Source organism: Coptis chinensis, chromosome 3 (genome assembly GCF_015680905.1).
Source record: "Coptis chinensis isolate HL-2020 chromosome 3, ASM1568090v1, whole genome shotgun sequence".
NCBI classification, from domain to species: Eukaryota; Viridiplantae; Streptophyta; class Magnoliopsida; order Ranunculales; family Ranunculaceae; genus Coptis; species Coptis chinensis.
In genome coordinates, this window is record NC_141458.1 from 2,786,482 (window position 1) to 2,799,751 (window position 13,270).

Consider the following 13,270-nt stretch of genomic DNA (forward strand, 5'->3'; position numbering starts at 1 on the left):
ACATTGTCGACAGTGAAGCCTTCCCATCTAATGCAACCACTATGCAAGGAACATTGGTTCAAGATGCACAGGACAGATGAAAATAATGTAGATAACAACATGTGATTTCCAACTCTACAAAATTGTTTCCAGTATTCTACAAAGATGAAGAAATAGACAAGTTCGATCATGCACAACTACAACCTGCAAAAAAATGTTTTGCATGGACTAGTAAAGAAGAAAAATTAGCTAGTAATCAAGGACTTACGTGGGATGATATCAACATCTGGGATTTGTTTTGTCATTGGCTCAACAAAGGTCAAATCAGATACATTGGCAGTAAATGCTGCTAGTGCTGCTTGGCTTCTCAATAATGATCCAATAGTAGAGAAACATAGAATCAGTCTCCCAGAAGCATCTCTTTTATTCCATGTATCAATACTGCAAATCCCTCCACTAAAATATCTCCTCCCGTATACCAATCTTGCTGTCATCTTTTTCACATTGAAACCCTCTCCCTGGTATTTTGAAGACAGAAAAAAAAATGTGTCATGTTGAAAAGTGCTTCAAATTGAAATCTTAGATGTTTTAATTGGGCCACATAGTTTGTAATCACGGTTTCTACTATTTTTCACCAGCAGAGGCTCGAAGGATAATTGATGACTATAGATCCATAACTGGGTCTAGAGAAAGTAGACACGAAATTGTTACCACCGTACCGCACCAACGTCATAGGGCGCTTAGGGGTGGATCCAGAATTTTTTTCAGGGTGGGTTGTATGAATTGTAGTGCAGAACGACGCATATCACAATATATCAACCATAGGAAATTCTACATAAAGCATAGACGTATTGTTGTTTGTTGATGTTTTACAAGTGAAGTATGTTTGTTTTTTTTGTACAAACGAAAGATTTTTAATTCAATTATTATTTAAGATTAAGAGTGAATTTATTGTGTTTGCAATAACAAGTTTTTTAATTAGGAAACTTTAGTAGTTTGATAATTGAACAAAAAGTCAGAGAGAGTGAGCTAAAACTTGTCAAACACTACTCAAACATATCTTAAACAGCTTATGGGATCGGATTAACCTGCAGCTAAGCCCTTACGCTTATGGGTTATATTTTTCTTTGTTTAGTGTTACTGTTTAGTACAATTGTACAACACTACAACTAGTACTTTTTGTTTATGCACCATGCATTGAAGGGTTCCCAACCATTGACCGCCAGGTCCCTGTGCAATCAGAGTGGGTGCTGAGTAGGGGTGTGCATGGGTACCCAATTACCCGAATCCGAACCCGAACCGGAACCATTTATAGCGGGTCTGGGTCCTAAAATGTTATACCCATTTAAAGTGGGTCTTCAAGAACCGACCCGATAAAGAACCGAACCCGTTAGAACCGAATAGTAAAAAACCGATGGATACCCGAACCGAAACCGGAACCGATTAGTTTGATTTTGATATATAGAATTTAGTATTATATTACACTAAATAAAAACAAACCCAAACATTATTATTATATATAGTATTATATATAGTCTATATTTGTTAGGTGTAAAATTATACTAAATATATATAACATTTAGCATAATAGTAAATGTGTGTTATTAAATGCATCTTTTATAATATTACATTAAATATGTGTATTATAAATATTAATAATAATATTTACGTGTCTACGTCTATACGTATAGTCGTATACTTTGAATTAACTTATGCACTGTCTATATTAACTAATACATGAACGTGTACGTGTTTGATATATTACATGTATATATATTAGATAACGAATACGTGCAATGCTAACTAACAATTGTGGTACATGTAGTATTTATTCTATATATGACGCATTACGTATAGTATAATATACATATGTTCGATTTAAAATGTACACATACATATAATGTATGAGAATGTATTTAAAAATTTTAGATAACTTTCAAATATTATTATTGAATTTAATTAGGACCATTACTTCTTATGAGAGGACAAAAATATTGATGACAAGTGTTATAGTTCCCGTAAACAAACTTTTATATCGGTTATATAACTAAAAAAAATAATTTTAGCAATAAAAATGTATAACTCGATAAGGAACCGAAACCGGAACCGGAACCGACTTATTTAATAGGTATGGGTCCGGGTTTTCAAAATATAAGAAAAAACCCGAAAGAACCGAACCCGATAGGAACCGCTAAAAATAGACCCAGAACCAAAACCGGTAAGAACCGACCCAGAACCAACCCATGAACACCCCTAGTGCTGAGAAAGCTATTTTTATAGTTTATTTGAAAGTTAGACTAATTCTTTCAGGGTCAAAATCAACAAAAACATGTACAGTCGGCTTATCATCAGAGAGTTGTAGAAAAGTCTTACCATGATTGTCATGTTGCTGTCAACCACCAGTAGAGTTGGAAATGTCCGATCAATTGATGAAGGAGCAATGCACAGGCTCCACGGAGCAACATTTTGTACTAAAGAGCGGTTCTATCCAATCATTTCCACCATAAAATACCACACTAATGCTGCCTATCATCACACTCTGGCTTTAGCATCTGTCGAGCACATCTAACCGCAAATAAAAAACAGTGCCTGGATTTCAATTGGATACCCTTATTCTCTGTTCTAGGTACAAGTCAAGTTGAATTTACAAATTAGAATTCAGTGTGAGAAGTATTCAAATCCATAAATTCACTACGAAACAAGGCCGGAACCAAGCCCTAAATTTGAGACTTTTGAAAACTGCAAATATAATAGTAAACTATAACTATCAATCATATTAATATTACATCCATCTCCACATAGAAGTGTTGGAAAAGAAGGCTATCTGAGACGCAGAGGTTGACTATAAACTTCATCTCTCTCTGGACTTCCTTTTGCTATTCATTCTAAAGCCAACCCAGCTACAATCGTAAAACACGACATAGCAACAGTGGCTAGGTACTCCTTCAGTTAGGAGCAGATCGAGCTCAACATTAAGGTAGAACTTGTTCAATGAAATTAAATAAAAATGAAAAAAAATATTACCTTTATTTTCTTGCTCACGAGAGAGAGAGACAGCTGGAAAGGGAACTGGGACGGAGAATGAGGGATGGATGAGAGACCGCTGGGTGGGAGAGAGCGCGTGGTGTTAGAATGCCGGTGAGAATTAGTTGGGAGGAAGAACGGTGAGGACTCTTCAGTGTTTTTGCGAGACAGAGGTTTTTCTTTTCTGTTTTTTTTCTTATGTTTTTTTTTTTCTTTTTTAACCGTAAGTGTTCTTTTGCTTTTAGGTTTAGTTAAATTAATTCTTTTGGGAGGAATCCTAAAAATATAGCCGCGCGCCAAAATCACGAATTTGAGTTTCATTTATTACTAGTGTCGCTTATTTATTTCGATAATTTGTTAATTTTGTTTTCGATTTTTTTACACCCAGAAGTGACACAACAAGGCAAACCACTAGTGTCACGTTCACATAATGGGACACAAAAAATAAAATTACTTGTGTCACTTTTCCTAGAAGCAACACATCAGCCCTCGTTCCATAAAAAAGTGACACATTAAAACTCTGTGTGTCACTTTTTTCTAGTAAATGACACGAGCCAAAAAAAATAAGTGACACAAAAAGCCTGTTTTGTTGCAATCTTTGAATAGCATCCAAAGGTCCCTCTACTTCTTATCATCACAGCGAAGGACTTTTGCTATTATGATTTGCATCGAAGGTAGCATACACTGAAGAATCCTTGTTGGCTCTTCACTAAAAAAAAACATCCTAGTGGGCACAATTCGCTAAAACTTTCCAGCGAGTCGAGTGTTTGGATTCAGAAACTGGTTGAATCTTATCAGATTATACTGTTCGAATAACTTCTCAAGCATAGAAACCTTACCATATGAAGAAAGAAAACTTTTTTTTTCTAAGTTATGAGGAAAGAAAGAAAACAATTTCTAATGGACACTATATATAATGGTTAACCATGAACTCAGATTTTAAGAATCTTACACATTCTCTTTATACTCATATGTTGTCTCATTGTGTCGTATTATTGTAATGGACAGACATAGAACAAATTAAATAAATATAATGATGTTGTAGATGAGGATGATTAATAATAGCACCTTTTCACTTACAACCTCTTGTATGAGTGAAGTATCCTTGGATATACTGTTGATGATCTATGAAGTAGTAGCTTCTTGTGAATCGAAAAACGCAACCTCGTCTAAGCACGGCTTCCAAATACTTGTAACGAATCCGAAGCACTTGTCTTTCACTTGTCCTACTCCAACAATATCCTTCTGCAAATAATGATCATTGCCATTGCCATTAGCATATAAGCATATATATTTTGAGTTTGACAATGGAATACTAACTGAATTTAAACCTTACCCATGAAAGCCACTACCGTGTGACCTCCCACTACCGTGTGACCAGCTTCCACATTTATCAAGTGATTTTTTCTTCCATTAATATCAGCTATACGTAGAACTGGCGGATAGAACACCACAATAACAAAATCATCATCCGGACAGAGGAACTAAATAATTGCAAGAGTCACCTGTGGCAAAGCCAAGAAGCATCTCCTGATCATAATTATTAAGATCATCGAAAAATATCCCCCCTAGCCCACGCCTCTCACCTCAATGCTGCAGGCAGAAAGAGACTTCAACATAAGTAATAGCTTCATCCATGAATCTAATGTATTGGCTCGGCAGCAGTTGAATGGGGTGATAAGACATTGTCACATTCCTAAGAAGATTGGTGACCATCAACAAAATGCTTAGTCGACAATGCCCGCCACTTCTAAGGTGGATTTAAGAAGTTCACAGTGGAAGTGTGGATCTAAGATTCTATTAAAAGGAGTACACTTTGGAAGCAACCAGCAAAAAATGAGATTTAAACTGGGGATAACCAAGATCTAGACACCTTACAAACTAAAAGAAAAAAACCAACAAAACAATTTTAAGTACCAAACTTAAGGTTTTTTACTGGGGAAAACAGAAGTACCTTACCTTGGTATATGAGCAACGAATTCATTGACACATATCCATGGAAAGTATAAATTGGAGTAATAATATAACAATGCAAATAGAGTACCTTTTGGAGCATCCGTTTCAAAGTAGCGGTAATTAAAATGTAACGTCGGTGCAAAAAGATTCTTCGGATGCAAAACCTGAAAAGTAGATATAAAATGCATATCAGTTGATGCATTTGTTATAATAAAAATCTAGAGCAAAAGTGTCATTAAGTAACTAAACATATCAACACCAAGCTAAAGCCAACGTTCAAAAACAATGGAAATTATATTTAGTTGCGGTCAGATCATAAACAAAAAATCATATAGAATTTGACGTTGACAAAAATAAATGTAGGTTGGTGGTTTTTGTATTTGGGCATAGCCTACGTGTTTTTCTTTAATATTGAATCCTGTCAAATCAACTAAGTGGGAAAAGGGAAATTACACTTTTGTTGTTGAAGAGGTTTATAGCAAAACTTCTGGGTATACCACATTTGCGGTTTGACTTTCTGCATTTGGAGGTAGAAGAATCGATCTGTCGCCCGAAGTGCATCTTGAGAGGGCCACATACAATTGACCATGACTGAAAACTTCCGTGCGGAGGTCAATACCAACACACTTCACTGATTGTCCTTGAGACTTATTAATAGTCATTAAATAGGCCCATCGAACTGGAAATTGTCTTCTCGTCATATGGAAAGGAAAATCGGAAGACGACGGTGACAAAGATATCCTTGGAATAAAAGCTTCATTGCCATGTTTTTCACCAGTTAAAATTCTGGAAAAAAGAACGTGTGGTTTGCATTGTACCACTACCAATTGGGTTCCATTGCATAGTCCATCTCTGGGAGCAATATTTCGCAACAACATTATAGGACTACCAACTTTCAGGTTCAGGCGAAATGGTGGCAGACCAATTGGATCAAGTGTGTTTAGGTACTCATTTGGGTATTGATTAATATTGGTTGGATTATTTGCTTCTGCATCCTCCATCTTGTCGGCATCTAGAAAGAGAGTAGTTTCTCCTGGGAACATATTCAAAGCTGTTGCATTAATTTCATTGACATCATCATTGCGTGCTGAAAGAATTGTACGCTCAGTTAAATATCCTGAGGTGACTGTGGCAGCATGACTCAGATGAGGGTATGTAGCAAAAATTAGTTCTCGAAGATCTGCACATTGACGAATTGTCGATGGCAGTTCCACCGTCTCACTTGGATCACTTCCAATCTAAATGAAGGAAGACAGGAAAAGATTAATAGATATAAGTTTGAAACAAAGGAGGAGAAAGCAGAATACATAAGTGGTTACCTCCATCAAGAAATTTGCGAAACCCATATTTGCAGAGTTCCCATGTTCTAATCTCATGTTTTGTACCAAAGTTAGAACCCGAATATGATTCCAGAGGAAAGAACACCGCAAAGAAGCACACACAATTTGTTCACGCACCCCTTTGGGTATAACTGGAAGGCATTGGCGAAAGTCACCACCAAGAACAACTGTAATTCCACCGAAAGGCTTATTATTATTGCAAGTATCCCAAAGCGTCCGATCACCTGCCTCAACATAGAACTTGTTTTGCATTGGGACCTCATCCCAAATAATAAGTTTAGTTTCCCTGAATAAGTGGGCATGCGGTGAATTCTTATTGAACCCACAAACCGAGGTATCAAGAATGTCCAGTGGGATGCAAAAGGTTGAGTGAAGCGATCGACCGCCCCCAATAGCAACGTAGCTATTCCAGATGAAGCCACCATAATAACAATATGTCCCTCAATCCGACACGTAGCAGCAATGGTGTTATAGGCAAAAGTCTTGCCTGTCCCTGCTGCCCCATTCAAAAAGAAGAGTGTCCCTTGATTTCGGTAAACAGAATCCAGGACTGCTTTATATGCCGAGTGTTGCTCAACATTTAAATGAACTCTGTTGCCATGTGCTTTTTCAGTTTGTGGATCATATTGAAATTGTCGTTGGTCCCATATAAGTCGGTTACCAACGACTGAGTTCCAATTGTTGGTTGATAGTGGCATAGGAGGAAAATTAATGAGCAGTTTACCTAACTCTATGAGAATCTCATTTAGAAGAAATAAACCATAATCTTGGACCTGAGCTTTGGTAGGTTCTGGAATGTTGAAGATGGTGCGAAGTTTGTGTGAGAGGTCGTCACAGATACTCTCCCAAAAATCATGCCACAATGTTTGGGGATATAGAGGATTGCATTCTGCGAGAATAACACAGAATAGTCGACGAAGATGATAACCAGTTTGCATGGTTGAGGCCTCTTGCAGACACTGCACCCATTCACTATCATCCTCAAGAAGTCCGCATGCAATACATGCTTCTTTGAAAGTTGGATGTAAATCAGTACCAGTCCTTTTCATATCATTAAAGGACTGTGGCCCTTTCACGGTGGTTAGAAGCAAGCGTAAGTAAAATCTTTCACCAGAATTAGGACTCGCGAAATACATTCTACCAATAGCAAACCCCTGTGCCCTGAATTTCCAAATTTGGTGTTGCTTTATCCAAACATAGTGTTCTGGCACTTGTTGATATGTGAGCCCCCTTGCACGCGAATCTGAAGCGCAACAATCAAAAAATGCAGTAAGAGTTGACCTTTGCCTCTCTGCCCTCGCCCGTATATCATGCATGGACTCATTAGCATTATACACAACACAATGCATTCCAGGGAGATGAAGGGCTAATCTCCCAACTGTTGGAATTTCCTCGTGCAAAGAAATTCCTAACAATCTCACAGCAGCTTCAGGTGGCCCAATATATCTCGCATCCAAATATTGCTTGATCTCATCCAATTTATTCAACACAATTGTTGTCCTGTCATTACCTTTAAATATGTACTTGTGAATGTATTTCACACAAGTAAGCCCTGCACAAACTTCAACATTAATATGGCAGTCAAACATCTTAGAAAGGTAAGGATTGTAAGGAACAACATTTATATTATCAACTGAATGTTCTCTAACAAAATAAGACTTCCCATTGTCACGGCGATGGTAGAGAGCATATCCATTTGTATCCATAGTTGTACAATCTGTGAAATCTCAAGGATAGTGATATTTACATTGACGATTAACCATGCAAGGAGAGTTTGGATTGTTAAGCCCACATGGGCCATGAACCATACATCTTAGTACGATCTGAAATAATGGGCTCGTCGATCGGGGAAATTCCGCAGATACAATGCGATCGACTTGTGCAGGCACTCGGATCTTGTCTGAATGTCAGAGATATATAAGTGCATGCATATGTGGCAAACCACGTTTCTAGAACTCAATGGTGTAAACATGAGCAACTGCCACACCAAGGACGCCACGCTTCTTGATTACTTCCATCAAAGCTCTTCGTTTCAATTCAAATGCATGGGCAACCACCTCCGGGCGATCATAAGCAGTTTGGTTTGTAAACAATGCTTCAAGAATTTCCGTCCACTGTGGGTTTGCAGTCATTGTGAGGAATATGTCTGGATGGTGGTTGTAACGTGTAATTGCCATGGAGTCTTGAAAATTTTCAAACATATGCCTAGGGCTGCCGATACAGGATGATGGTAGTACGACTCGCCTTCCAATCTGATTTGGATCGACAGCATCAGCTGACACATCAGTGATACCTTGATATAGTTCTGCACGAAGCTTGTCTTGTTGTTGCCTATAGTAGCGCATTTTGTTTTGCTCAGTTGATGCCCATCCGTCCACCACAAACTCCTCAAACAACTTTCTCCCTCGCAAAATAGCTGAGTACTCTGTGGTGCGTGCAAACAGTAGATAAGAATAAAAATTCATCTGTGTTAAGCGATCATTAGTGGTGGTAGCGGTTGAAGAGTCCCAACGCCGCAATTCAGGTGTCCATCCAAGCTCCCCATGGGGAAACAATTGGACATAATGCAATGGTAAGTAAGTTGGATGACACTCACTAATTTGCATGAATTCTTGCCCTCCTTTAAGATAAATAACAATGTCTCTCATACTTGATCGCTCACTGCCATCACCTGGTAAAATGACAGCAACCTCATCTGCTGTTGGTAAGTTGTACTGATGACTGTCTTGTGAAGCAGTGTAATGTAAATAAACAGGTACATTGAAGTCCTCACCATGCTCAGAAGAAGCCGATCTAAGAACATAATATGCGTGGTGATATGTATCAGAAAAGCGGTTATATTGGAGCATAGTAACTTGAATGATTTTCAAGACATCCGTGTTGAGCTGAGGATTACGAAGTTGACGGACAGCTAGTGCAGCACTGGGATCATAGATATAAAGTTGAGAATAAGTAGCTTGATATCCCGCGTCAGGAATTAAAGATCCTGTGCGATGTCGCAGTTCACCGTGAATAGTGAAAGGCCTTGGACCCCGTCCAGCAAATAAGTGTTCTTGTACTCCAAGACTTGTAAATGCAAAAGCTTGATTATATTGTCGCATATATCTCCGAAATGACTTTGACTTCCGATTATTCCCATCGTATAAGGCTTTAAGGGCAGGAGGCAATGGTTGCAAAGGAGGACGCTTTATCTTTCCTTGTAAACAACATCTCCCAAAAAGAGGACGTGACAGCGATGACTTTGATAATCGTTCATCCATCCAATGAAGTGCCTTGCAAAATGAACGTCCATTTTCCCCAAGTAGTGTCTTCCTTGTTCAACTGGGCGGTTAGGATTAAGAGTCGTGTGCACATCCCCATTGTAGTCGAGTGCCTCTTCATCGTCATCTTCACTCATGGTATCAGCACGTTTAGAGAACGGTTGTGCAGTATGCTGGAATGACTGCGGTCTACGCAAGAATGAAGTATTAAAAGGATTTAGACTGAGGTGTAAACAATTTGTTATTATTGCAAACATTTATGTGAAGAAATTACCTAGAATTTTGGTCACCGATATTGATTTCGGAACCCGGACTTGGTAAATGTGGTATCAGGTCGGTAAAGCTTGATGTATGTAGACGAAATGAGGTTACACGCATTGCAAGGGAGCTTATATGGGTAAGAAAATAATGAAAGTTTGGTACTGAAAAGTAGAAAATATGAAGAGAAAGTTGTAAAGAGCTTTGTGGTGCTATACCTTGCATTTTGGTAAGACGACGTTGATGCAAATGACTCATTTCTTAAAGTTGGAATTGCATTATTTGGTAACGCAACACCAGAGTTAAGAATACATGTGATGTAGAAAGATAATAAGGGTGAGGTGTGAATTGGATTGGAAGGAAAACCAATAAAGTGACATACGAGACTCACTTGTTGCTTACAGGTGCTGAATCAACATGAGTACATTCTTTTGGCAGTGTAAATAACCTAATAGGATTAAGAGCAGAGGGAGACGTTCAAAGAGATTCCGTATAATTGAGTCGTTTAGTTGATGTGGTATGAGGTGTGATTGGACTATGCTGAGGTGGAAGTCTGACAGTTTGAGGTGGAGTTCCTAGAATTGGAGGGTGGACATACACCACAAAACCAGACAATCGATGGGCCATTGCTTGATGCCCATTCTGCTTATTCAATTTTTCCCTTTCCCTTCGAGCACGCTGTGCAATAATTCTATTTGTTAGGCGAGCGTCTTTGATAGGAGAAGGGGATGGTTGTTCCTGATTGGGCAAATTGTCCGCAATTGGCCGAATTGAGATAAGTTGGTGTAATTGGATAAGAACATAGAGGATACAAAATAGAAATAGAAATTGAAATTGAAATAGAGATAAACATAAACATAAACCAAATTTCCAAAGATAAAATCTATATAACTACTATATGCAAGGAAACGAAGATAAAGATATGGCAATATTTGTATCGGTGAAGTCCCATATGTAAAGAAGGACCCAAAGATAAGGTATACAAGTGACATAGCAAATAGGTAAAGGATAAGAAAATAGAAAAAGAGGATAATTGGGTAGATAATGAGAGGGAAACATTGTAGGAGTATTAGTACCTGAAAACTATGAGGTTGGTGGAGGGTAAGCCTATCCTGTGGAGGGATAGAGACACGTTTTTTCTTGTTAAGAGGATCAAGAGAATGGTCCAGTGGGCGCTTTCTGTTTTGTAGGTTTGGTCGGTCTGGCCGCTATATAAAGAACGAAGAAAAAGTTAGAGAAGGAGAAAATATAAAGCAAACTTGATGTGCAATGTCAACAGTAAGTATAATAAATTACATAAGACCGCAGTTCAATTACTTGAAAGCCACGAGGTGGTTGAAGGTTGAGTCTATCTTGGAGAGGGATAAAAGTGCTTTTCGGCCGGTTCAAAGGATCAAGAGAAGGGTCCATTGGGCGTTTTCCCTTGTCTAGGGTTGGTCGGTTTGGATGCTATATACATAACCCAGCAAACATATAAATGATGAGACCAGTAAGAAATAAGTACCATGTGGATTAACGAACCAATGTAATAGAAACAACAAGAATACCTGGAAGCCAGGAGGTGGTTGAAGGTTCAACCTATCATTCAAAGAATCGAATATTTAATTTTTTTGTTCGAAGGATCCTTAAATGGGTCCATTGGCCATTTTCCTTTGTCCACCATCAAGTTCAATCCTTCATAGAAATTGTACACTCAAAATTTAAAAACGGAGAAAAGAGAAGGAATGGTTATTAGCTATAAGAAACTATAAGAAACATTGATTTTTGATAGTGCAATCCTTAGAAGATGCAGTAAGATGCCACAGAAAGAATACATGTCCAGCAAGGATACATGTCTACGTAACATAGCTATAATTACATTATGTGAAAGCTAGAATGAGGATAATTTTTCATATAATGCATGAGTATAAAAAAAAAATTGAATAATTTTCATATAATGCATGAGTATAAAAAAAATTGAATAATAAATGTATGTTGTTGTGTTTTTTAGTTATTAATTTGGTTATATACGATTGAAACTACAAATACATTGAATAATAAATGTACGCCATTGTGATTTTTGGTTATTATTTTTGTTATTTACTATAGAAACTACAAATACACGTTGCCTAAAGTCCTCAACATAGAACGTTCGCCCTCAAAATAGAATGTTCTTATGTTATCTACTATAGAAACTACAAATACACGTTGCCTAATGCCCTCAACATAGAACGTTCTTATGTTATTTACTATAGAAACTACAAATACACGTTGCCTAAGGAATAAGGCATTATATAAAAGAGGAAAATGGTCCATCGGCAGAAAGAAAGGAGAAAAGGGGTCGTTGCCGATTATGAAAAGGGAAGTTATAGGAGCATGACTGATAATCCTAACTGCGAAAAACCAGAGAACCATCTATACTTTTATATGGAGCATACAGGTCTTACGCGAATATATGGAGCATCTTCAGAGTCAATTGCAAGAGGAGGAATAGAGTAAACATCAGTGTCAGGTAGGTCTTTTCCACTTATATGGAGCATACATGCCTTACACGAATAGATGGAGCATATTCAGAGTCAATTGCAAGAGGAGGAATAGAGTAAACATCAGTGTCGGATAGGTCTTTTCCACCATTTGCAATCAAGAAGTGATGGATTGACCCTGGACTGTGTTAAAAAAAGTCGAGTAAAAAATTTATAGGAGACGATGGGATTCCGTCAAGATTATCAGGGAGATTTGCGCACACAGCTTTGTTACGTAAAGCCTAAACAAAGCTTTTGTGGCTAATATCTCTAAATATAAAAGAGCTAGCAGTAGGATTTTTATTTACTAATAAAAGAGTATATCCAAACTTTTACCCTCTAAGTTGAGATAATGGACTCATAGGACGGTCTAGCTTGAGTAAGAGGCATTTTTGCTTCCAAGGCAAATTTCAGAGGGTATTAACTGCAAATAAATGTGAGCACATAAAAAAATAAAAGCCCAGATTTTTCGGTGCCAAAACAGAATGCATATCTAAAATGGTACCCTTGCGCTTGCAAAGGTTAGCTATCGTAGTAATGACGCTCAAAGTTAGCACACATACACACCACAGACACACATATAAAATATACACTCAGGGAATTTTGACTTCTATATGCTAGATGGAGAACGCAAGATTTGATAAGCTATAATCCATTTGAGAAGACAATATATAGATAGATTTAACTGATAAGACACCATTGTCACCATATCCTTAAAGTCATAGATCAACCTCTACGATGAAACCCAGGAACAATGTTCTAACAATTTTGAAATACTTCAAACCTATACGGAAGGCAAACTGCCATGCAACAATCACACAATGGAGCTTGGGGAGAGAAAAACCCTAGCCATAAGCCTATAATCCTTTCGGAACATAACTTTATGCTTCTCACGAGCTTGGTTTGTACCAAACCAAAACTAATCAAAAATATGATAACAATCCTAAAGACA

General features: G+C 37.7%; 2 protein-coding genes across 2 annotated transcripts; both read right to left on the minus strand.

Moving 5' to 3' along the window:
* Nucleotides 1-6,519: 6,519 nt before the first annotated feature.
* On the minus strand, nt 6,520-8,005 carry LOC147507248 (uncharacterized). Its single transcript, XM_086600809.1, has 2 exons — nt 6,630-8,005; nt 6,520-6,523 (listed from the first exon to the last, which is right to left on the minus strand). The coding sequence occupies exons 1-2, from the start codon at nt 8,003-8,005 to the stop codon at nt 6,520-6,522; spliced, it is 1,380 nt and encodes a 459-aa protein (XP_086456935.1).
* A 243-nt stretch (nt 8,006-8,248) lies between these two features.
* LOC147507249 (uncharacterized) lies at nt 8,249-9,400 on the minus strand. Its single transcript, XM_086600846.1, has one exon. The coding sequence runs from the start codon at nt 9,398-9,400 to the stop codon at nt 8,249-8,251; it is 1,152 nt and encodes a 383-aa protein (XP_086456972.1).
* Nucleotides 9,401-13,270: the final 3,870 nt, after the last annotated feature.

What these genes read in the sequence shown, in the direction of transcription:
- LOC147507248 (XM_086600809.1), bottom strand. Translation starts at nt 8,005, where the DNA reads ATGGATACAAATGGATATGCTCTCTACCATCGCCGTGACAATGGGAAG.
- LOC147507249 (XM_086600846.1), bottom strand. Translation starts at nt 9,400, where the DNA reads ATGCGACAATATAATCAAGCTTTTGCATTTACAAGTCTTGGAGTACAA.